The following is a 26,448-nucleotide window of genomic DNA, read 5'->3' as shown; positions in this document are numbered from 1 at the left end:
CAATCCCAGTTCTCTGCACTTCCCTATATCCATACTTTGCAGAGTGACACTGCAGTGCCTCCATCAAGGAGTGGAGCCTGTTTTCCTACCCCTTGAATCCACGCTCAGCTTTAGACCTGTTGTGACTGACAGAATACAGTGGAAGTGACTTTGTACAAGCACCAAGTCTAGGTCTCAAGGTCCCCTGCACACTTCTGCTTGCTGTCTTGGAACCCTGCCCAGCACTCTGAGGGAAGCCCAGACTAGCCTGCTGGAGGATAAGACATTTGTGGAGCAGGGACAAGGTCATCCCAGACAAGGCCTGCCTGGCTCCGCTTATGGCCAGCTGATTCTAGACATGAGAGAGCCCTGCCAAGATCATCAGAGCCACCTACCCCAACCTACACCTGAATCTGAACACAAGCTCAAGAACTATCCCAGACCAAGAGAGCTGCCCAGGCCATCCAGACACTTGGGAGCAACAACCAAAGGTTATTTTCTAAGCCACTACATTTGGGGGTAATTTATTATGCAGCATTATTGTGGCAAAGCATAAATGATACAAAAGCATTATTATCTCTGTTTTCCATGTAAAAAAAATTGAGGGTCAGGAGTGAGTGCCATTTCTAAGGCCACACATCCAATAAGTAACAGAGTTAGAATCAGACCTCAGGTATCATCAGAATCATCTGTTTGAGATTCATTTATGTTGGTGCTTTATTTTTATTGCCAACCAAAGAAATAACTATAACTTCAGTACCCATTATTCTAAATTATTCTACTGATGAACAATATGGCCATTTCTAACATTCTGGCAGCAGCACTTGTTGGAGTGAAGGTGGTCATACCTTCAGGGAAGAAGGTGGGAGTCATATAGGGAACTGAAGGTATTCTCATTTTCACCTGGGTGATAGAGATACATGTATGTTCATTTAGGGAAGTTCATTGAGCTATACACTTCTGATTTACGCATTTTGTAAATGTTATATATATATACTTTTTTTTCTGAGATGGAGTCTCTTTGTCACTCAGGCTGGAGTGCAGTGGTGCAATCTCGGCTCACCACAACCTTCACCTCCTGGGTTCAAGCGATTCTCCCGTCCCAGCCTCCCAAGTAGCTGGGATTATAGGCACACACCACTGCACCCAGCTAATTTTTGTATTTTTAGTAGAGATGGGATTTCATATGTTAGTCAAGCTGGTCTTGAACTCCTGACCTCAGGTGATCCACCTGCCTTGGCCTCCCAAAGTGCTGGGATTACAGGTGTGAGCCACTGCTCCTGGCCTTATATTTCAATTTAAATTTTTTTTTTAATGAGAAAAGAAGGGCTGGCAGGATCATGCCTGAACACGCTTCCTGGTACACACACAGTTTCTCTCCGGTGCCTCCTAGAAGAGGAACTGCTGAGTTATGGGGTGCAGGCATCTTCAGCTTTGTGAGAATCACCATGCTGTGTGGCAGAGGGGTGTGGAGCCCACCACTTCCACCCGCCCACAGACGTCAAGGGCATTGCTCACTCGAGGAGATGCAGACTGACTCTTGGGTGCGCCTTTCGCTTGAGTGAAGTGGGAGAGGATGAAGCAGACATCCCAAAGAAGGGACAGCCGTGGAAGCAAGGCCTGGGGAAGCCCGAGTTCCTTGGTGCTTTTGGGCGTGGGGGGGAGGCTGGGCTGGGGAGGGAGCAGCAGAGGTCTGGGGAGCCAGGCCCGGAGAAAGGGCTTTGTTCCCTGGTGACCTGAACAGGGTGAAGCTTCAGGCTACTGCGGAATGGGAATCCCACCCCTTCCCATCTGACCTCGCATCCTCCACGAAGCTCTGGTGAAGGCCCTGCTGCAGCCCCGGCCTACCTCTCGATATCGCTCCAGCGTGGAGACAAAGGTCCGCTGGTAGAAGAGCAGCTGCAGGCGCTCATGGGCGTAGTTGTGGCACAGCTCCTCGAAGGTGGCCGCCCGGTCCTTGCCCTGGTGCCGGGGGTTCTGGAAGCCTGGAGAGTCCACCACCATAATGGAGGCCATGGACAGATGGTGGGAGGAGAAGGACCTAGGGAGAGAAGAGAGAGGTGGAATGTCTGAGATGGCGTGGAGTCTGGGAGCTCACTGATCCAAGCCTCCAGCAGAACGGGTTTCAAAACCAAGCTCACCTCTTACAGGCTGTGTGACCTCAGGCAAGCTACTTAACCATTCTGAGCAGGGGTTTCCCCAACTGTCAAATGAGGATGGTTGTGAGTAGGCTTATCCTAGGGACAGCTATAAGGACTAAAGGAATTAAAGTACCTCCCACAGGTCCAAAGTAAAAAAAATAAATAAATAACTAGCTTAAGGTCACCCAGCAAGTTGACTAGCAAGTGAAGCCTAGGCCCTCCTTTTCTTCCTTCAGAGACCTACTGAAATAGAAAAACTATTTTATGTGATACATCAGTTTATGAAATTTTTTCAAGCTATCACCTCCTTGTATTCTCCTGATGAATCTGTAGGGGTGGACGGGGCAGGGATGATTCACATCAAAATCCAGGAGTTAAGAGACTTTGGAGCCAGTCACGTGTGGGCTCAGTCCTTGCACTGTGACAGAGGAGATGTGTATCTTGGGAGAGTTGCCCAACCTCTCCGAGCCTCCGCCGTCTCAGCCATGAAAGGGTTAATGAGGGCCTCGGCTAGCTCAGAGGGCTTTTGTGAGGGTTGGGTGTGATAAGCTTCCCCCGCTGTGAAAGTAAAGTTTACCACGTGGTTGGTGCTCAGTAAATGCCACCTGCTATCTTCACCAAGAGCATGATCAGCTAGGCGCTCTAGAGGGTCCTTATTTGAACCTTGGTTCTTCTGTTTGCCAAGCTTTTCCAAGTATAAAATGGGGATTGCAAGGGATAATTAGAGCAGCCACCACATAGACATGCCTGAAGATGAAGTCAGTTCATTCCAGGCAAGCCAGACACCTACTAGGTGCTTATAAACGCCGTAGTAGGTACTTTGATCCTCCACGCACCATTTCACAGATGTGGCCTCCGAGAACCAAAACCTCATAGCAGCTGCCCTTCGCTGGTGAAGGCAGTTGCCTCCGCCAGCAGTTCATTCACCACTCCCAGTACTCCCTTCTCTAAGCACGCCTGATCCCCTTGGTTTCTAAATAATATGTCTGTGGGCTCAGATGGTAATGACTTCAGCAGCGTCAGAGGGAGTTGATTCTGTGTCCACGACAACTTGGAGAAATCCGGCTGCTCTGTTGCTACGCGCCAGCCTCATCCTTTTAACAGGATTTCAGAAGCCTAATTATGCTTTCGGCTTTCACAGAGGAGGAAGGCAAGCCTTTGCCTAGGCTCTGGATTAGCTCTGCTGAAAAACTGCTTAAAGGGTTTCCAAGCCTGGGCTCAGTGCACTGTTCATAAGGATGGAAAACAGACGCTGCTGTGCAGCCCCGCAGAGGCACTTCAGAGGCACATCCTGGCCCATTCCAAATTTCTGCCATGTTTCTCCCATCCCTAGCAAGACAATTTTGAAAAATACATGGATGAGAACAATGCGTTGGGCTGTTCAGGGAAACTGAAGGGATGAGATGAGAATACAGCACTGTGTTTGCATCTCGGTTCTATCCCTTCAAGCTTCAGCCTCCTTCTCTGTACAATGGGCTGATGTGAGTATAAGAGGATGCAAAGTGAGTTAGACAGTTGGTGCGATCCCTGGCCCTCAGTAGGTACCCAAAGTGCTTAGCTTTTGTTATTGGTATTTTTACAATCACTCTTAGGAAGAGCAGGGGTCTCTCCAACTGTTAAATGAGGATGGGGAGTAGGCTTATCCCAGGGACAGCTATAAGGACTAAAGGAATTATAGTGCCTCCTACAGGCCCAAAGTAAAAAAAAAAAAAAAAATGACTAGCTTAAGGTCACCCAGCAAGTTGACTACTAAGTGAAGTCTAGGCCCTCCTTTTCTTCCTTCAGAGACCTATTGAAATTAACAAAAACTATTTTATTTAATAGCTTGTTTTGTTTTGTGACAGAGTCTCTCTCTGTCACCCAGGCTGGAAGGCAGTGGTAAAATCCCGACTCACCGCAACCGCCACTTCCTGGGTTCAAGCAATTCTCCCTGCCTCAGCCTCCTGAGTAGCTGGGATTACAGGTGCGCACCATAACACCCGGCTAATTTTTGTATTTTTCAGTAGAGATGGGGTTTCGCCATGTTGGCCAGGCTGGTCTTGAACTCCTGACCTCAGGAAATCCTCCCACTTCAGCCTCCCAAAGTACTGGGATTACAGGCATGAGCCACCATGTCTGGCCAGGAAGTTATTTAAATTCATTATTTATTTTCATCTTCACAACAACCCTAGGGGAGAGAGCGATTGTACAGACGCGGAAAGGGAGATTAGAGAAGTGAACTGATTTACCGGCCGCACAGCCAGTGGGTGGCCAGGGTGAAAGTTAAACCCAGCACTCTTCACTTTAGAAACACCCTTGCCAGCTCAAAAAACTGCCCAGTATGGGAGTTCATCTGTGCACCTGCAAGAGACCGACTTTGTGCCTAGGAAAAAGCCCCGTTTACCTGTTGATGAGTGAGACCACGGCCGCAAAGAGCTCCTGGTACAGGCCCGAGGCCATCCCCTCCACACACTCCATGCCTGTCATCTTGAACCCTGGGAAAGAGGACAGAATCAGCATCCTTGGTCAGGATCTTCCCTGGGGCCCAGGACACCGCCACAGAGTGGCAGGGACCACTCATCTCAGAAAATCCTTCCTTTCTTTCCACATCCTTCCATGCTGAAATTATTTCCCCAGGTTCTTAGTGTCCTCTCAGTCTAAGTGTCCTAAGTGTGCCCTCTCAGGGCCTACAGGGTCTCATGTAACCTGCCCTACCTTTGCTCCTGAGTGATCTCCTGCTCATCCCTCAGGGCTAGCCCAAATGTCACCTCCACGGGAAAGCCTTCCTTGACTACCACTACCACCATTCCCAGCTCTCTGGTGCTTCCAGTAGCACTTCCCATAGCATAATCTTTCTAGCGTAGCTATTTTATTAACCTGTGTCTCCCTCAGGAGGCTGGGAGTGCCCTGAAGATAGGCGCTGTCCCTGGGTTTGTTGATCTTTAAATCGCCAGAGTCTGGCACATAATAGACACTCAGTAAATGTTTATTATTTTCTTTTTCTGGAGAGAAATTTGGCAATTTTGTATTAGAAGCCATAAAATGTTCATATACTGGGACCTAATAATTTCACTCTTAGACTTTCATTCTAATAAAATATTCCAAGAAATAAAGCTTTCTGAGGACACAGATTCATCCAACTGTTGATTAAATTGGCAAAAATCACTTTTTTGAAATGACTTGCGTGCCCAACAATAGCAAATGGGTTAGGTAATTGATAGTCTGCCCGTACAAAGGAATGCTTAAAGTCATGTATGAAGAATATTGAATGAGATTGGAAAAGTGCCTCCCTAGAATGTTAGGAGGAATATAAAAGCTCAAAAACTATAATTACCAGTTGTGGACTCGATTTTGCTTGAAAATACACACACACACACACACACACACACACACACACACACACACACGCATATATTTCCATCCCATTAAAATCACCAGCCTTGATTAAGGAGCACTGAACAAAGCAGAGTGAGGAGCGTAGGGGGTCAGATCACATATTCTGGCCCTTAAGTTTTAGTTCCATCTAAAGAATGGAAAACAGTTTCCAAATTGGTACACACTAGTGCCTGGAGGAGTGATTCTGCTTGTACATTCCAGGCAGCCCACTGCAGCCCCGAAAGCATTTCCCACCCCTCCTCTGACTCCACCCCCAACCTGGGCTGTTCCTAGGCAACCTGCAGCCTCCCAGCATCTCTCTTAAGCCCGAAGGTCCCCTGCCTGCTTAATGTCTACTCTTGAGACCTCAGCCTGAGAGGTTAACTCAGACTCACAAAGTGGTGAGTGCATGTGTTTGTACATGTGTGTGATGTGCCTGTCCTTAAGCATGTGTGTGGTGTTTGTGCCTGTGCATGTGTGTGCACACGTGTGCTTATGTCTATGCATGTGTCTGTGCATGTGTAATTGTGTGGCATGTGCACATGTGCCTGTGTCATATATATCTGTGCACATGTTTACACATACACGTGTGCCATGCATACCTCTGTGTATGTGGTGTGCATGCTTGCAGTATATGTGTGCCAGTGTCTGTGCATGTGTGTGTTCATGTGTGTGATTGTGTGGTATGTGTCTGTGCACAAGTGTGCATACACAAGTATGCTGTGCAAATGTGTGTGCATGTGTGTATGCACACATGGTGTGCATACATGCTTCTGTGCATGTGTGTGTGCATGTCAAAGAGGAGAGGTAATCGTCAAGAAAACCACAGCTCACACCAGAGCACAGACCTGAAAGGAGACATAGAGGGCCGATGGGGTCCAAGTGACATCAGCCCTCACGCCGAAGTCCCTGGAAGGTGGAAGAGATGGGCCCCCAAACCACAGCTCACAACAGTTCTACTCATTAATCCCAAACTCTGCTGTCTCAAGGACAACTGCTCTTAGAGTGCTCCCAACGATGCACAGAGGCTGCAGGACCCGGCAGATCACATCCCTGCAGGTACAGTACAAAGTCCTCCTGCTTTCCCCCCACAGCGGTTCAAAGCGCCCTCATTCTTCCAGCTGCTCAGGTCAAAATCCCAGCAGCCACTGCTGGTCCCTCTCTTTCTCTTAGGGCCCACGCTATCACCTTAACTTGTAGACTAGCCCCTGAATCTGTCCACCTCGCCCCGTGTCCACTAGCACTTCCCACCACCATCTATCCTGGTGATTTCTATAGGCTCCCGGTGGTATCTCTTCTCCCACTCACTCCCCAACCTTCATCCAGGCTGAGCTTAAAGTCGAATCATGCCAGCCCCCGGCTGAAGCCACTCCATGGCTTCCCAAGGGTCTGAGAATAAAACCCTGGTTTACAAACCCTTAGTGAGCTAGCCACACCTTGCTCTCCACCCTCAACTTCTCCCATCTCTCTACCTCGCTCCAGCCACTGGGGCTTTATTTCCATCCCTCAAACAGAAAGACTAGTCTTTCCCCTACCTAGTAGGTGCTCAACAAACATGAAATCCAATGGAAATGCACTGGTCCACTGGCCCTGCCCAGGGCATCCCCTCCCCACAGCGAGGGGAACCCTCCTGGGTTTCAGAAGCCTTCTTGACCACTGAACAGAGGTGGCTATTTGAGCACTAGCATTGACCAAGTAGAAACCATGTCCATTTCCACCTATGATGGCTTCCCCTGCACCTAACACAGGCCTTCCTAGAGTAGGCTCTTAATATATCCTTGGGAAAAAAAAAAAGTTCTGCTGGTGTGTCCCCAGGAGCTGCCCAGAGAGGGCCCAGCTCACCCAGAGAGGCAGCAGCCACGTACCTGAGCTGGCTTCCTCGTCCTCGAGGCCCCATCGGCTTGGCCCAAACGTCACTTGCTGGATGATCTGTCGGAGGTGGTGCTTGAAGGTGGCCGTGTTCAGCTCCTCATACTCACAGCCCAGGGCCTCAGCTGCATAATTTGCCCACTCAAATCTCATGAACTGCTTCCGACCCACTGCACGGGGACAAAACAGAGGCATAGCAGTGAGGCCCTGGACACTGGGTGAATGAACGCCCAGAGGACCTCGGAGAATCTCACCACCCTCCCGGTCTCCACGCCAGCCCCCTCAGCAGGGAACTTGGACAACTGTACAGGCCTGGGACCCTAAGCAATGGCCCCTGGAGAAGTCAGGTGTCCCAAGAGACTTGCTTATCCAAATTCCCCGCCATTTGCATGGCTTCCTTTTTCAAAGCAATTAAAAATATTCTGGAGAAGCATTCTAAATGTGAAATTGGGGAATGGTTAGTAAAATTATGATTTATTCACCCACCCATGCATCCATTTACCTGTCCATCCAGGCATACACTATCCCCTGCAAGCCAGCTACCTGTCCTTTCAACTCCTCATCCAATCACACATCCATCGAACCAGCCATCTTCTTATTCCGTACATGTTTACTGAGCTCCCACCACGTGACAGGCACTGGGTCTGCCACCGAAATCAATGAGCAAGACAGACAAAGTGCCTGTCCTCATGGAGGGAGTGTGACATGAGGGAGCGTGACAATAGACAAGTAAACAAATAGAGAAGATAATTTCCGGCCATAAAATTATAAAGTTCCCTCTGCCCTCTGCCAAAGAGAAACTAAAGCAGGGTGCTGAGATCAAGAGAGACTGAAGGAGTTGTTTGATATCTGTGGTGGTCAGAGTGGGCTCTATCTGAAGATGTGATATATAAACAGCTATGAAAGGTGAGAATGAGCTTCCACGTATAGAACCAGGGAAGTGCTTCAGAGGATGAAGGAGGAGGCAGTGCAAAGGTCCTGGGGCAGAAATGAGCATGGTGTGTTAAAGGAATGCCAAGCAAGCCTTTATAGCTGGAATGTGGGGAGAGAGGAACCAGATGAGGTTAAAGAGTCAATGGAGAGCCACTCTGTGGACTATTATAAGGCCATTTAAAATTAGCAACAAAGACCTTGCATACTATGGACAATGCTTACACTTGAATGCTAAGTGAAAAGTAGATTCAAAAATGGTATCATAGGGCCAGGAATGGTAGCTCACACCTGTAATCCCAGCACTTTGGGAGGGTGAGGAGGGCAGATCACGAAGTCAGGAGATCAAGACCATCCCAGCTAACACAGTGAAACCCTGTCTGTACTAAAGATACAAAAAAATTAGCTGGCCATGGTGGCACGCGCCTGTAGTCCCAGCTGCTTGGGAGGCTGAGGCAGGAGAATTGCTTGAACCTGGGAGGCAGAGGTTGCAGTGAGCCGAGATTGAGCCACTGCACTCCAGCCTGGATGACAGAGCAAGACTCCGTCTCAAAAAAAAAAAAAAAAAAGAAGAAGAAGAAAATGATACCATAGTTTGATGTCAACTGTGTGAACCATTCTAAATTGCTGTAAAAAAAAGTATAAAAAGGGAAATATAGCCAAATATTAACCATCACCGCTGGGTAAGAGGATTTTACATTTTCCAAATTTTCTACCACGTTTGAGCACTAATTTTTTAATCCATATAAAAATAAATGATTTCTTAAGACAAATAATAGTGCCATCCTTAAAACATTTTCACTAACAAATATATGAAAAAATGTTCAATGTCACTAATCATCAGGGAAATGCAAATTAAAACCACAATGAGGTATCATCTCACTCCAGTAGTATGGGTGACAAAAAAAAAGTGCTGGCAAGGATGCAAAAGGAAGGGGGATCTCTTAGACTCTGTTGGTGGGAATGTAAACTAGCACAGCCACTATGGAGAGCAGTATGAACTTTCCTCAAAAAACTACAGATAGAACTACCATATGATTCAGCAATCCCACTACTGGGCATTTATCCAAAGGAAATCAGTACATCAAAGCGACATCTGTACCCCATGTTTACTGTAACACTATTCACCATACCCAGGAGAGGGGATCAGCCTAGGGGTCCAATAACAGACAAATGGGTAAAGAAACTGGGGTATATATGCACAATGGAATACTATTCAGGCATAAAATAACGTGAAGTCTTGTCATTCATGGCAACATAAATGGAAATGCAGGACATTAAGTGAAATAAGCCAAGCACAGAAAGACAAATATCACATGTTCTTATTCATATGTGGAAGCTAAAAAAAAGTTTATCTCATAAAGGTAGAAAGTAGAATAGAGCATACGGCTGGGAAGGGTAGGGGGCAGAGGGGTACTTCGGGAGAGAGTTGTTAAAGGACACAAAAATCACGGCTAGAGAGGAGAAATAAGTTCTAGTATTCTATAACATTGCAGGATGACTGTAGTTAGCCATAATATATTATATAGATTCAAATAGCTAGAAGGAAGATATTGAATGTTCCTAACACAAAGAAATGATCATTGTTCAAGATGATGGATACAGTAATTACCCTGATCTTGTAACTATGCATTATATGTATAGAAACACCACTATGTACCCCATAAATATGTACAATTATTATGTCAACTTAAAAAAATTAAAAATGTTTCTCCTATCTCTTATTTTCCTATAAATGTGTTTCCATCTTTGAAATAAGAATCACAGCTGCCAGCGGAGATCACGCCATTGCACTCCAGCCTGGGTAACAAGAGCGAAACTCCGTCTCAAAAAAAAAAAAAAAGAATCACAGCCGCCAATAGGGATTTTTCATTCAACCAGAAAGAGATTGTGAGGCCCCAATTCTTCAAGCAAACAGCGTGATGAACCAGTCTGGCTTATGGCAAAATTAGAAATTTGGAAAAAGACATTATCTAGGACTTCGACCTTACCCAAGGAGGAGGCCTGGCCCCAGTCACTAAGGGTATTGCAAACAGACACTGCTTATTGACATCCTCCTATGTGACAATATTACTCTGCACTGGTCATAAGAGCATCACTGTACTATCCTCATTTTATAGACGATGAAACTGAGACTCAGAGAGGTAACATGGCTAATTTTTAAAAATCCCGTCACTTTCAAAAAAATGATGGAGAAGATGATGGTGATGATGGTGATGATGATGATAGTAATGGTGATGATGATGATGGTGTGATTATGATGTTGATGGTAATGATGGTGGTGACGATGGTGACAATGATAGTAAGGATGATGGTGGTGATGGTGATGAGGATGGTGATGGTGGTGGCGACGGTGATGATGATGATAGTGATGGTGATGGTGGTGATGATGATGGTGATGGTGATGATGTTGATAGTGATGATGGTGGTGATATGGTGATGATGATGGTGTGGTGGTGATGATGGTGGTGTGGTGGTGATGATGATGGTGATGGTGATGATGATGGTGGTGATGATGGTGGTATGATGGTGATGGTAATGATGGTGGTGATGATGGTGATGGTGATGATGCTGATGGTAATGATAATGGTGGTGATGATGGTGGTATCATGGTGATAGTGATGGTGATGGTGATGGTGATGATGATGTTGACAATGTTGATAGTGATGATGGTGGTGGTGACAATAATGGTGGTGGTGATAATGATGGTGATGATGGTGTGGCAGTGATGATGATGATGATGGTGGCCAGGAATGGTAGCTCACACCTGTAATCCCAGTACTTTGGGAGGGTGAGGAGGGCAGCACTTTGGGGGTGAGGAGGGTGGGAGGGTGGTGAGGTGGTGACATGATGGTGACAGTGATGATGTGGTGGTGATGATGATGGTGATGGTGATGATAACAGTTCTAATTCAGTTACCTGATTTTATTCAACGTTGCATTTTTGTTCAGCTCATGGCTTTTACAGTTAAAAAGCCTGTGTTAGAGTTCAAGGAGTAACATATGAAAAAGCTCAGTACTTATTAGTTGTAGTTTTTTATTATTGTTATTATTAAGTCTTCACAAGAGTCCTAAAAAGCACTATTATCAATCCCATTTTACAAATTTAAACTCTGACTGAGAGAAGTCACCAGAAAAAAGGCTTATCCTAAGTGGAAGAACTACACTTTCACCAAACTCAGTCCTTCAAATATCATCTTTTTTACCAAATCCTTGTGACTCTACTTTTAGATGGACTCACTTTTCATTTTCACTTAAATAAATTATAAACAGAAATATTATCACACCACGTTAAATGAGAATTCATTATCACCTGCCACAAATAGAACGCAGAGATAAATACAACATAAGCACAAAAATGTCATTAGATTCTAATTAAATCCTGTTACCTGTGAGCCTGAAGTCTGCTCTCTGTTTGTTAAGAAGGGAGATTAGCGAGTATTAGAGAGAGGCGTTAAAGGCTAATAGCACTGAATGAGACTTTCTTCTTCCTGTGCTGGGATTGAGAGTGAATTAAATAGGAGATGTCTTTCTAGGTGGGTGAGGTTCTATCCCCTCTTGCTGTACTCCATGACTGCTCTCTAATATTTGCACTTACAGTGACCTTTCTGGCCTCGATGAGCTGGGAGAAGTCATCAAGGAAATTGGCAATTGAAATTTCTGAAAAGAAGAATGGTGAATGGGTGCTGGCTGGATTCACTAAATCCTTCCTGACCTAGGGGGGGATATTTGCAGGTGCAGCTGAGATGCATGCTGCTGGTGCAATACAGGTGGGCGCACAGGGAGCTTTGCCAGGAATAGCATCTTCTGCTCTCAGCTCCCCAAAGGCGAGCTGGTGCACAAAATCCAATCCCATGGATTCTTCTACCTTTGCTCAGACATGGGTGGTGACCAAAGTCTCTTCCCAGGGGAGGTCAAGAGCCCTGAGTTGGCACCTGAGCCAGGTAGGAAAGGAACTGGGCAATAACATGGGTGTTGGCCCAAACAGGATCTGGGTCCAATTCCCATTTCTGCTGTTCCCAGTTTGTTGCAAAAAGCCAGGTGCACAGTCTTTTTGAGATTCAGTTTCTTTGTCTGTGAAATGGAATCTGAAAACCCCCAACACCTCTTCATAGGGTGGCAAGGATGAGATGAGAAGGTTACATGTAAGATACCCAACAGAGTGCCTGGCCCAGAGAAGGCACTCAACAAATTTCAATTCCCTTCTCCACCTGCAAAACCGAGGAGGCTACCCTTCACCCCAGAGGGGATTATCCTGTCCTAGTAGCTGCAGAAACTTCCCCTGCATGTCTTGTCTATCCACTGCTTTTTGAAGAGGCTATGTGGAATGACAACGGATTGGTACACTTGGGATGCGGGTCACACCCCAGAGCTTCCAAGTCAGCTGAGGCCACTTCTCCTCAAGCCATCAAGCGTTGAACATGGCCCACGTGCCAGGCAGTGCGCTAAAGACCACATGCCTCATCTCACCAAAACCCTCTGAGATGAGGCATAAATGCAGAACAGACTCGATAAGGTCAAGATTCTTGTCCAAAGTGGTACAAGGTGTGATTTCTGCCCTGCCGCGGCTGATCTCGGGATCCGTGCTCAAGGAACCAGCATGTGGACCATTAGCTCTTAGCAAAGCCACAGCAAGGGGAGATGGAATAAGAGATAAAGCCAAAGTGAGAGGCAGAGAGACACAGAGAGGGAGAGGCAAAGAGAGACAGAAACAGAGAGAGAGGACCGAGATTGCTCCTCAGAGGGAATTCCCCATTGGGGGAAGTGGATTTTTCCCTGCCCCCAGCCCACACCAGAGGAGATCACACACTCTATCCCAGTACTTTTCTCTCCACCCACCAGGAGTCAAAGAGAGTAGGGGATGAGGAAATCCCAAAGCTAAATGCAGAGGTCATTTCTGGTGTGTGCTTTTGGTTGTGTCAGCCATTGTTCGGGTTGCTAGGGGGAAACTGGTCCACGTGGCAGGGGGCTTCCTGGATTCACCTCCTACATGAACACCTTGCCCTTGAACCCTTATCTCAGCATCTGCAGTCCCACCAAGGTGCTGAGTCTAAGAAAGCCCCTAAGGCTGGAGGTACGTAGCATGACCACGTTAGCAAGGTTTGGTTGGATCTTCCCTTATTATGGAGGTCAGGGGGAGGCTCTCTAAAAAGGAGACAATGTCCTGGCACACTGCTCTTTCTCTGTCTCTTCTATTTCTTAGACCCCATCAAAAAGTGGATGAAGGATATGAACAGACACTTTTCAAAAGAAGACATTTATGCAGCCAACAAACATATGGAAAAAAAGCTCATCATCATTGATCATTAGAGAAATACAAATCAAAACCACATTGAGATACCATCTCATGCCAGTTAGAATGGTGATCATTAAAAAATCAGGAGACAACAGATGCTGGAGAGGATCTGGAGAAATAAGAATGCTTTTACACTGTTGGCGGGAGTGTAAATTAGTTCAACCATTGTGGAAGACAGTGTGGCGATTACTCAAGTATCTAGAACTAGAAATACCATTTAACTCAGCAATCCCATTACTGGGTATATGCCCAAAGGATTATAAATCATTCTACTATAAAGACACATGCACACGTATGTTTATTTTGGCACTGTTCACAATAGCAAAGAATTGGAACCAACCCAAATGCCCATCAATGATAGATTGGATAAAGAAAATGTGGCACATATACACCATGGAATACTATGCAGCCATAAAAAAGGATGAGTTCATGTCCTTTGCAGGGACATGGATAAAGCTGGAAACCACCATTCTCAGCAAACTGACACAGGAACAGAAAACCAAACACCACGTTCTCACTCATAAGTGGGTGTTGAACAATGAGAACACATTCACAAGGAGGGAAACATCACACATTGGGGCTTTTTGGTGGGGAGGTGGTTAGGGGAGGGATAGCAGGCGGTGGGAGGATTGGGAAGGGGTAGCATTAGGAGAAATACCTAATGTAGATGACAGGGCGATGGATGCAGCAAACCACCATGGCACATATATACCTATGTAACAAACCTGCACATTCTGCACATGTACCCCAGAACTTAAAATACAATAAATGAATAAATAAGAAACCATTTGCATGTCTGAGATGAGGCCAGCCTCCAGCCAACATGCCAGCAAGGGTGGGGCTGAGTCAGTAATTCTCTCGGTGGCAGAATGGGTGTGAAGCAGGGAAGAGTGGCCGGCCACACAGTTGGGGATCAGAGTTCCCCAAAGATACACGTCATAGCAGTTGTTCTACAGAATGGTCACCAGTATCACTGGGAAAAAAATGAATAGTGTATTATATCAATTTGGTCAATGCTTGGTTAAATAAGTTTCTTTACTGCAGGACTTCTCAGAGCCTTTAAAGTATATCTTATGAAACTCTGAGAAGGAGAAATTCTGTTCAGACTTATTTGGCCTCAGAATGCTTTTACAGAATCTCTTGTGATCTAATGTTCCATGAGACAGAGGTTTTGGAAATAGTTATTTAGCTGAAAGAGTGCTTACCTAACCAGGTGACCCTCGGCAAACTGCCTCACCTGAGCCATTTGTCCCAGGTCACTCCTTCGATAACAGAGAGGCTGGGATTTGAATTGAGAGAACAAATAAAGGAGAAATGAGGGAAGAGAAGGGAAGGGGAGGGGAAGGGAGGGGAGGGAAAGGACCTGGAGCAGAGGGGAGGGGAGGGGAGGGGAGGGAAGGGGAGGGGAAGGAGGAACAAACAAAAGAATGAAAGAGAAAGAAAAGAGAGAAGGAAGGAAGGAAGGAGAGAAGGAGAGAAGGCAGGAAGGAAAGAAGGAGGGAGAGAGGAAGGAAGGGAGGGAGGGAGGAGGAAAGGAGGGAAGGGAAGGAGGAAGGGAGGGAGGGAGGGAGGGAGGAAAAGGAACAAGGGAATATAATGAAGCTACAGTTTCTGAGTTGCTCAAATCCACCTGCAAAGGCAGGTTTTTCCCTTTATGTCAATATGAAACAAGAGAGAGAGAAATAACATAGCTGTTTTTCCCCACGCACCATGAGTTCAATTGCTATCAATTACTGTGGCCTCCTGCATTTATTAAAACCAAGTTATTTCTCCTTCCAACAATAGCTGTGTTGTTGCTGAATTACTCAACATTATGTGACTTATTTATAATCCTGCTGCATCTGGTTCACTTTTCTTCACACACAGGTTTACAATTCGGAGGCCTGTGAGGAAGGAGGCCACCTGTAGAGAAGAGAAAAGTCTAAAAGGCTATAGCTGCTACAGGAAAAGGCAATGTTCTGGAGACAGACTGCCTGAGTTCAAATCCCACCTCCACCGCTTAAAGCCACGTGATGTTGGGGAAGTCATGGCAATACTTTGAGCCTCAGTCTCCTCCTCTGTAAAACGGGACTGACGAACAGAATTTACCCCGTGGAGGGCTTGTGAAGAATGAATGGGGTTATACGGGCAGGACACTCAACACACAACCTGCTCAGTAAATGTCAACTCTCTTATGATCCCACTCGGAGATTTCCACCCTTAAAAATGACAAATGGGTCAGAAAGAGAAACCCCAGGAGCAACTCCAATTCAGGCAGCTGCGGCTTTCTGCCCAGGGACATCCAGCAAAGTTCTATTTTGGGGAACATGGAAAATGTGACCTTCTCATTCTTGGAGGCTAGAACTTCAAATCCATTCCTGTTTCTGAGGGCTTCCACTCAGTCCTGCTGCCCGCCCCCAGGTGCCTGCAGCCCCACAAACTGGACATATTGTTACACCTGACTGGGTTTGGAGAAAGTTGTCCAAAGTTCTGGCCAATGTGGCATCTATCAATTGATGGTGAGTTATGCAAAATCCAACATGAATCATTGCCCGTGCCTTAACACCTGAGAATACAGCACACAGACCACTCCCAATGTTCTGGGGACTAAGAGCAGGTATTTGGGGGAAAAGAAGGCTCTGTGGGCAAATAAGTTGAAGCAACATCCAACTAAACTCAGCAAAATAGGTTGCCTTCTTGCAGGACTTGTCAGAACCTTGAATATGCCCACGTGCGTGGGGAATTTACAAGAGAAAGGGAGCCTGTGGGAGGGTCTCCCAAACTAATCTGATCAAGAAGCCGGAGGAGAAAGATGGATGAAGCATCTTTGAAGTGGTGGGAACAGTGGAAAGAACTGGAAACTGGGATGTCCAAAGATAGTTTCAACCTGGCTACAAGATCTCAAATAGGAGACATCACCTCTCTGAGCCTCAGTTGCTTTATCTGTAAAATGGGTAGCTCCTCTCCCATCAGGTTGTTCAAAGAATGAAATAAGATATTGAATGTGTGACACTACTTAGGAGTGTGTCCCAGAGCAGGGGATCCAAGCAGAGGAGCAGAGTCGTCAGGGAGACCTCGGCTGGAAGATGTCACCTGGGGCACCTGTAGGAGCAAAGGCTGGAAGAGTGGACCAGCTGCAAGTCTATGAGCAACCTGCCTGAGTTCACTCAGCTTGCAAGAGAGACACCAGGACCAAACACAGACCTAGACAGTCCCCCTGGAATGCTCTTTCCATATTCACATGCCCCTCACTAGGGCAGGTTGAGTGGGGGCCACTCCACCTATCAAACTGTGCCCTTTAAAGCTATTTTCTGGGTCTGAGGGAAGCCCAAGAGCAGCTGGCATTTTCAAGCCCAACATGCATCTGACCCGTGCTAAGCATGTAATCTCATCAATATAACAACCATACAAAAAGGCATGATTACCAATTCCATTTATTGGTATGGCCATGAACCCTTCAATGCAGTGTGATGTAAAGAACAAAGATGTGGGCTGGGTGCAGCGGCTCATGCCTGTAATCCCAGCACTTTGGGAGGCCAAGGCGGGCAGATCATGAGGCCAAGAGATCAAGACCGTCCTGGCCAACATGATGAAACCCCATCTCTACTAAAAATACAAAAATTAGCTGGGAGTGGTGGCAGGTGCCTGTAATCCCAGCTACTTGGGAGGCTGAGGCAGTAGAATTGCTTGAACCTGGGAGGCGGAGGTTGCAGTGAGCCGAGAGCATGCCACTGCACTCCAGACTGGGTGAGAGTAACACTCCGTCTCAAAAAAAAAGAATAAGAGTGTGGGATTTAAAGACAGAAACTCTCGGTCCAAAATTGGGCTCTTCCCCTCCCTATGTCCATGACCTTAGGTAACCTACTTTGCTTCTCTGAGCCTTCACTTACTCATCCATATAACGGGTATAACCTACCACATAGAGTTCTATGGATTAACTGGAATAATCCATGCCCCCATCAAGACAGGCATCGCTCATCCATGTTGCCATGTCGAATTCTGAACATCACTGTCATTTCTGTCAAGTGGTGAGGGACAGGAGGCAGGCTGACCAATAGTCTGACTCTCTGGGGAGATGCACATCGACTCTTACAGCTACAGGACCCCAGGGATCGGAAAAGGTTAAAGACCAGCCCAGGTCAGGCTCTCCTAAGCACTGCTGCAGAAAACTCCCCTGGGCCCTGGACCAATTTTTCATTAATAACAATAATGCCAATGATAGCAATGACAGAGCTTTAAATACTCGAGTTCAATAATGTCAGCCTCACAAGAACCCTAGGAGGCAGGCACTAGGATTATCCCCACTTACAGATGAGGACACTGAGTCTCAGAGGTCAAGGGAGTCACCTAACCATGAAGGAGAAACAGGACTGAACACTGGCCAGTGTGATCCCAGAGCCCATGCCTTTAGCCCCGAATCTGAGCTCTCCTCGATTCTGCTTAGACTGACAACCTTCCAAATTGAGGATTGGATGGAGATTAGCTGGAGCTGAGAAGGAGCTCTCAGGAGAGAGGGTGGAAATCCTGGCACCCAGAATGTACCCACCAGCTCAGCCAGCTGGATAGCCTTGTAGTGGAGAAGAGCAAGAACTCTGGAGGCAGAGAGATACTGAGTTCCGACCTTGGCCCCATCACATGCAGCTGCTTGACTTTGACCAGATTGCATCAACTCTCTGAGACTCAGCATCCTAGACCACAAAAGTGGTGATTCCTTCCCTACCTGTCAGGGTTGCTGTGAGAATTAAAAGTGAGAATTTGTGCAAAGTGACCCCCAGCCCTGGGGCTGAGGTGGAGAACAGGGAAAACTTGGAGGGGATTTTAACAGAGGTCATTCCTGGGAAGAGGAATGTGTCTGATTTTAATCTCATACAAAAAAAGAGGTCCCAAGACAGAGAAATTGCATCTTGCTGCAAAGAGGGCATGGAGTTCATCCTTGCTTTACTCTTCTGAAGGAAGAAGATCCTTTGGAGGTCTCAGAGAATGATGAGGGGTGCCACTGGTAATAAAATAGAGAGCAAAAGTCTCAGGAGCCATTCTATCTCCACCTCAGGAGGGAGCTGGGATGCATTGGCCATGGAGACTTTGCAACATTACAATTTACTTTTTTTTTTTCTTTTGAGATGGAGTTTCACTCTGCCACCTGGTCTGGAGTGCAGTGACGTGATCTCGGCTCACTGCAACCTCTACTTCCTGGGTTCAAGCAAGTCTCCTATCTCAGCCTCCTGAGTAGCTGGGATTACAGGCACCTGCCACTACATCCACTTAATATTTTGTATTTGTAGCAGAGGTGGGGGTTTCACCATGTTCACCAGGATGATCTCGATCTCTTGACCTTGTGATATGCCTGCCCTGGCCTCCCAAAGTGCTGGAATTACAGGCATGAGCCACTGTGCCCAGCCTATGATTTTTAAAACCTACGTCTTACTTATATGCCTGGCACTGTACCCCAAAGCCCTTGGCAAACAGCATCTCAGTTCATCTGCATAACAGACCTGTGAAGCTCAGAAAACTGAGCCTCAGACAGCTTAAGTTACCTGCTCAAGGCCACTATGGCAAGATATGGTCACATCAAGACCTCTCATCCTATATGCCCTAGAATCTTGCTGCTCCCTCATCTAGGAGTGGAATCTGGTTTTGCTCATCCTTGAAACTGTGACACGATTTTTATCAACAGAACATGGCAGAAGTGACACAGCTTAGAAAAGGTGATGCAGTTCCATCTTGCTTGCTGGAAACTTCGACTTGGAGTCCTGAAGCCACCATGCCATAAGGAAGCCCAACTAGCCCACATGGAGAGATCTGAGACCACATGAAGCCTGGCAAATGGGCTACTCCAGCCTTCCAGTGCTTCATCAGCCACCAGTTGACTGCAGTCACATGAGAGACCCCAAGCCAAAACCTCCCAGCTGAGCCCTTCCAAAGTGTAAATGCACAGAAGCTTTGGAAAATAATAACGTGATTGTTTAAGCCATGGGTTTTCTGGGCTGATTCCTTCTGCAGCGCTGTAATGGAAGAGCCACAGAGCCAGCCAGTGCAGGAATTCTTACTTCAGTCTGAGCCCAGATCTGTGTCACTCCAGACTCTGCTCTAACCTCTGCCCTACACTGCCCTTGGACCTCCTGGGCCTTCTGCTAAGCTGTGGAAAGAGCACTGGACTGAGAGTCTAGAAGTGGACTCTAGTTCTGAACGTGCTGTTTTCTAGTACAGAAGCTTCATTTCATGCCTTTAAGTGAGGAGCCACACCTCTGAGAGGTACAGTTTCTTCACTCACCAAATGGGTTTAACAACCGTTACCAAGTCCATCTCAGGGACACACTTTAATGCCAACACAAAGAACTAACAACCAAAGTGCTTTGCAAAGAAGACAGTTACTGCTTCCTGAATACCTCCTATGTGCCAAGTGTTAAACATTTACTATCTGACTATACAACGATTGCAGAAGGTAGGTGGGGTTATTACCATTTTACAGACAAGAAAATTGAGGTCCAACGAGATGAAAAGTCACTGACACGAGATGAATCACACTATCAGGAGATCGGGGAGCCTGGACTCATACCCTGCTCTGTCCAGTGCTGAGGCCCCAGCTCTCCCCTCCTCCCTACTCTCTCTTGACCAAGTTCAGCTCAGAAAGCATCCATTGGCTCCATTCGAAACACACAAGCACTAGCCAATGGTTCCACAGGCCACTTTTTGCCAAAGGAGAGAAGCATGAGCTTGGATGAATTATCTAATGGCCCTGGAGTGATGGCTTGAGCCATGAGCCTTGGTGAAGAGCAAATCAATCACCATCTCAAATCACCTGGTGTTTTCTGCCTGCCATGTGGTGCCGGCCCTGAGACACCCTTCCCGCTGCCTTCCCCAGGAACCCATCAGTAATGGCAAGCCAGAGAGACAGAAAGGAGGTGTGGACTTTATGGAGACAGGGTTAGGGATGTGGTCTCATTGCCACCACAAGAGCAGGCTTCTAAGATCCAAAGGCCATCTGTGCCCAGCCTCTCGAAACAAATCTGTAATAAACTGACTAAGCCCAGGAGCCACCTGTCCAGTGATGGGAGGTATCCTAGGGTCAGAGCAGGAGGAGAGGCCCACAGGAGCAGAGCGGTTGTCACTCAGTGCCCTTGTCTGTCCATCCTCCTGCCTGGCCCCACTCTTTCACCTGCCAACCCCTTCACATCCCTCATTTCACTTCCATTCCAGGGCGACCTCTTCTTCCTTTGGGAGTTACCAAGGAGATACATGGCTCAGTCAATATTTATTGAGCACATACTATGTGCCAGGCCCTGTGCTAGGCCCTGAGGATGTAACAATGAGCAGAATCAGATAAGGCCTCTGTACTCACAGAGCTACAGCCCAGCATGGGAGACAGACATTACTCCAATAATCAATTATCCCACATGAAAAATAAATAAAGGTGGCCAGGGATTGCCCAGAGCATACAGAGCGGGAAAGCCAGACCTTGTTCAGGGGCCAGGGAAGGCTTGTGGGGGCAGTGATTTTCGAATCAAGAGCGGAGGAGTTGGCAAAGGGAAGCAGGGAGAGCGGGAGTGGACAAGACCACCATACCACAGCTCTTGCCGGGAATAGCAAGAGAGTAAAAGAAACATCCTCTGCAGCCGAGCCACAGCATCATGGGTGCAAACTGAGACTGGATAGGTGGGCAGGGACCAGACCAGCTGGAATCGCCCTCATATGGGGTCGTCGGTAGCTCTATTGAAGTAACCCAACCAAACGTGTGAACTGGGGAGTTCCTGCTGGCTATGGCAGAGAGCAGATCGGGGTAGCAAGGATGGGGAAGAAGGGAAGCCAGGAGCTTGGCTTGGAAGCCATTCTGGGATTCCAGGGTAGAGATTTTGTCCAGCTGGATGCCGTGATCAAGAGACAAGGATCCCTGGAGACAGCTCTAGGGCTCCCAGCTGAGGCTCCAAGAATAAATCCACAGCGATCTTGCCCTGGTCCAACCTGATGGTCCCCAAACAAGGACCATTTGTCTTTTGACCATCCTCTTTGCATGCTGCAGTGGAAGGAGGAGGCCTTGAGCCAGACAGACCTGAGTTCCAGTCCAAGCTCGGGCACAGCCTCACTGTGTGCCCTGGGCAAGCGGTTTCTCCTGGAGGAGCTTCAGTTTTCTCATCTGCAGAATGTGGCTGGGTTTATCTAGAGGAGCGAATGGGATGCCATGTGCTAAATTGCAGCACAGGGCTGGCATGGGAAGGGTGCTTTAACATGGGGCTGCCCAGCTCCACCCCCACTGAGAGCTGGGCACAGAGAGGGCATACTCGGAACCTGTGCATAAGGAGTGAGGGAGAGGGGAGGGCACACTTGACCTCCAGCCACCAGAGGAGCTGAGAGATGATGCATCTCCTCGCCCATCACAGCCATGGGTCCTTCACTGACCTCTCCTCAGCAGGCAAGCCTACCACACCTTCTGTGCAGCATGGACATCCTAGGTGAACCAGACAATTAGGGGTCTATGGGTGATGCCCATAGGCTTCCACCATACCTGATCTCACAGTCCTGACAGTGCTCCCTCTGCCAAGGCTGTCGAGCAGCATCTAATGCAAGTTCAGGTGCCTTCTCACTGCCTGGATCTTACCAGATAGAGCAGGGCCACCCCCTGACATCCAGGCTGAGCAATGTACAGTTGCCCTGGAAAACCAAGAAGTTTCTGTGTAGAGTCATCACCTGAGCCCACCCAGCTTGTGCCAAAATACACCTTCCACCCACAGGAGAATTGCTTAGACTTCAGGAGTGCTCTCTCACACACAAAAACGAAAACCTCAACTATGCTGAGAGCAACTAAGAAGGGTCCTGTTCCCTATGCAAAGTCTGAGAGCCTTAGGCTCAGGCAACTTTGAGCTCCATCACTTCCGGCTGTGTGCCCTTGGGCAAGTCACACCACCTCTCTGAGCCACAACTGCACCATCTGAAGAAACAATAGACAAAGACTCACCTGAAGGCATGAACTTGAAAATTTCCTCAGGTCCGGTGATCTAGCATGTAACTCAGCACAGACAGTGCTTGGGAATCATTGCTCCCCTGCTCCCTGGGAGCTGGGAGATCTCCGTAGCAGCCTCCTCGGCGTGCCTCTGAGCAACACTGGGCAGCCACGGGGACGGAGGAATGTGTGGTCTGGGTTTCGTGTGAAAAGGGCCACTCTGGTGGCTGGGTGGAGAGATTGTACAAGGTTAAAAATGAAAACAAAGGTGAAACAAAACCCCAAATGGGATTTGCAGCTGCAGAGAGGTGTATTTACCAGGGTGAGTTTCTAGGCATATTCTATATGTCAGTGTTGGCTTGATTTTCTTTCTTTTTTTTTTTTTTTTTTTGTTAAACTCACAAATACAGAGGATTCTCTCTGTGATTTATTCTCTATGAAGTGTGTGTGTGTGTATGTGTGTGTGGGTGTGTATGTGCTATTCTCTATAAAATGTGTGTGTGTGTGTGTGTTTCACTTTCACTGGGTCAAGAAGTAAAATGTTTCTTACCATAAGTTGAGGTCAAAACAGCATAAACCCCAACAAGTTCAGAGTAATTGGCTAGAAGTTTAAGAGAGGACTGGGGGCCCAGACCCTGAAGACTGGTTTATTTCTAGGACGGGATCTGCAGGACGAACAAAACAGGCACGTTTCCAGAACCACAAAGCCCTGAGCTAAAGGCTTTCTATGAACATCATTGCGTTTCATCACGCCTCACCCTAGAAGGCATCACAGTTATCCCCATTTTATAGATGAGAAAACTGAGGCTCACATACGGGGAGTGACCTGTTCACGATTACACATCCGTCAAAGGGCAGAGCTGAAGCTTGGTTGGAGGTGCCTGACTGCAAAGCCCAGTCTTTTGGCATGCGCATACTTACTTGTCCATTCACAGAACTGCTCTGCCCGAATTTTCTGAACAGTTACTATGACCCAGCTTTCAGGAAGAATAAAAGAAAAAATAAACATGGTCCGTGGGTAAACAAAATGTGGTATAGCCATATGACGGAATATGATTCAGCCATTAAAAATGAATAAAGTACTGATCCATGCTACAAAACGGATAAATCTTGCAAACATTCCGCCACGTGAAAGCAGCCAGTCATAAAAGACAACACATGCACATATTGCGTGACTGCATTCGTGTCAGACGTCCAGAACAAGGAAATCCGTGGAGACAGAAAGTAGATTCGTGCTTGTTTAGGGCTGGGGGAGGCATTACTTAGGGATGGGGGCTGAGAGCAATAGCTAAAGGCTATAGGGTTTCTTTTTAAGATGTGACAGAAGAACTGGAGATCGAGTTAATTGCCAATGATTTGATCAATCATGCCTGCATAAACTTCCATGGAAACCCCTAAAGGAGGGGCTCAGAGAGCTTCCAACACATCAAAGTGCTGTGTTGCTTAGAGCAGACAGGAGTCTCTGCCTTCTCCCCTATCCTTTCCCTATTCTGGCTACTCCTAAGTTGTATCCTTTATAATAGAGCAGTGGTTGTAAGTAAAGTGTTTTCTTAATCCTGTGAGCCATTCTAGTGAATGATTAGACAAGAGAAGGGGGTCATGAGAACTCACAACTCAAAAGCCACTTAGTTAGAAGTATGGGAGGCCAGGTGCTTGCAGCTGGCATCTGAAGTGGGGACAGTCTTGTGGGACTGAACCCTTAAACTTCGGGGTCTGAGCTAACTCTGCTAACTCAGGGTAGTGTCAGAATTGAGTTGAATTGTAGGCCTGCTAGTCACAGGGCATTTGGGAGGTAGGAGGTGAGTTTCCAGAGGTTTGTCTCAGGGCTCAGAGCTCAAGCAGACCTAAGTCCAAATCCCATCTCTAGCTTTAGCTGTACGTCCTGAGGAATACGGATGAAATTCTCTGCTGCATATCAGTTTCTTCATCTATAAAATGGGCATCATAACAGTCCTCACTCCTCCCAGGCTGTTCTAAGGAGGTGGTGACATCGGGTCTATCAGCACTCAACACAGTGTCCCCAGGAAAATGAGAATGGCCCAAATCCCACCTGGAAGGTCCTGGCTGTGTCATACCAGGTCAGTGGCACACCTTCTCTGAGCCTCTGTTTGCTTGTCTCTAAAATGGAGATGGATGAAAATGAACCCTTATGAAACACCCGCCAGGAGCCAAGTCCTGTGCGCCACAGTTTTAGGCACTGACTCCCTCAATCCTCAAGAGAAGCCTACAAAGAGGGTACCATCATTAGCCCCATTTGACAGAGGAAAAGACTGAGGCTCAGAGAGGCTGAGCCAGTATTCATACCCAGCAGGTGGACTCCCGACTCTTGCCCATGGCATGAAGTTAGCATATAAGTCTAATCCAATCAAAAGGCATAATAGAGGCATAAGTGCTTTTGAAACTGTCAAACACCAAGCCAATATTAGTGGTTATTGTCATTGCTATAACAGTTCAAAAACCCTGTGTCCAGTTATAAGGCCTGAATTCTCCCCAGAGGGAACTATTATTGACTTTTAAACATAGGAGTGAGACTCTCAGAATTAGCTAGGAAGTCAGGCGCGCTGAGAAGGCAGTATCATTTTAATGAAAAAAAAACCTGATTAATGAAAATGATTCTTAATATATTTCAAAATGATCTGTTATGACACAAAGCAAAGACATTTATATACGACTTTGAAATTCTTAATAGCTGATTTTAGAGCAACCTATTATGAAATCTTTCAAAGCAGAATCTATAAGTAAGTAAATCACCGGGCAGGCCTCCCAGGCAGACTGACGACAGTTCTTCTTAAAATAATTTATAAGGTGGGGTGGGGGGAGGGCTGGCAGAAATTATTGCCGTCATCAAGTATTAATAAAATATTTATAAAAGTGACTTTCTCTTTTATCGTCAGATGCACTGGTGTGGATGGGTCAGGTCCTTGAGCCCACATCAAAGAAGGGACCTCCCACTTGGCCCCAGGAGGAGAAACTCAGGAATGAAATTGACCTCCTTCACTTCCCTGGTGACAGGCTAATCAGCCAGGGGGCTCCCTGAGTCTCTAGATGAATATCTCGACTTCCTTGTGTCTTAGATAAGACCACCAGGAGGCATATTCCTCAGAGTCTCCCAGGGGTCCTCAGTAGGACTGAGCCTCAGTTTCCCAGGGTAAGCTGCTCCTTCATGCACCTTGTATTACCTGCCTCCCCTCCCCTGTGTCATTTTCCCGTTCCCCTACCAGAGCCTTCTGGGGCCCTCCCCGAGATACGCAACATGTTCCCACCTCTTTGTCTCAGGGTCTGTTCCTGACTAAGGCTGTCCTCAGTGACCAGGAAGTTGAATGAGAGACATCACAGTTCCCTGAGCAAAGTGGTGGCGATGCCCAAAAGCCAAGCGCTTAGCGTGGCCCATGGCAGATTTTTTTCAATCATTTTGGGGGTACAGGTGTTTCTGGTTATTTAGTGGTGATTTATCAGGTTTTAGTACACCCAACCCCCCAGCAGTGTACACTGTACCCAATACATAGTGTTTTAGCCCTTACCCCCTCTTAACCTCTGCCACCTGAGTCCCCAAAATCCATTATATCATTCCTATGTCTTTGCATCCTCATAGCTTAGCTCCCACTTGTAAGTGAAAATGCACAGTGTGTGGTTGTCCATTCCTGAGTTACCTCACTTAGAATAATGGCCTCCAGCTCCATCCAAGTTCCTGCAAAAGATATTATTTCATCCCGTTTTTAGGGCTGAGCATTATGCCATGGTGTACCTACATACCATATTTTCTCTATCCACTCATTAGTCTGTGGGCTCTTAGGTTGGTTCCATATCTTTGCCATTGTGAATGTCCGTGGCTGATTTTTGGAAAGACAGGTGGCATTTGGTTTTTTCATATTTGCCCAGCCCAGCACATCTGTCCTTGGCTTGGATCGACTGTGGAATCCCCATCTTACTTACTCCTGACTCAGTTCGACTTCTAGAAATTTACAA

The 26,448-nt window shown here is 47.0% G+C and overlaps 1 protein-coding gene across 2 annotated transcripts in view; it reads right to left on the bottom strand.

The window, feature by feature from the left end:
* MYO18B (myosin XVIIIB) overlaps positions 1-26,448 on the bottom strand; it is a 285,467-nt gene that overhangs the window by 204,834 nt on the left and 54,185 nt on the right. For both annotated transcript variants that reach the window (XM_064367868.1, XM_064367869.1), the window contains exons 13-15: positions 7,340-7,513; positions 4,504-4,594; positions 1,828-2,020 (exon numbers count right to left, since the gene is read on the bottom strand). In XM_064367868.1, the coding sequence (XP_064223938.1) occupies positions 1,828-2,020; positions 4,504-4,594; positions 7,340-7,513 (458 nt within the window). The remainder of the gene's footprint in view (positions 1-1,827; positions 2,021-4,503; positions 4,595-7,339; positions 7,514-26,448) is intronic.

Source organism: Aotus nancymaae, unplaced genomic scaffold (assembly GCF_030222135.1).
Source record: "Aotus nancymaae isolate 86718 unplaced genomic scaffold, 86718_ANA_hifiasm-v0.15.2.pri h1tg000076l, whole genome shotgun sequence".
Classification (NCBI taxonomy): Eukaryota; Metazoa; Chordata; class Mammalia; order Primates; family Aotidae; genus Aotus; species Aotus nancymaae.
This window is presented reverse-complemented; position numbering and strand designations above follow the sequence as displayed.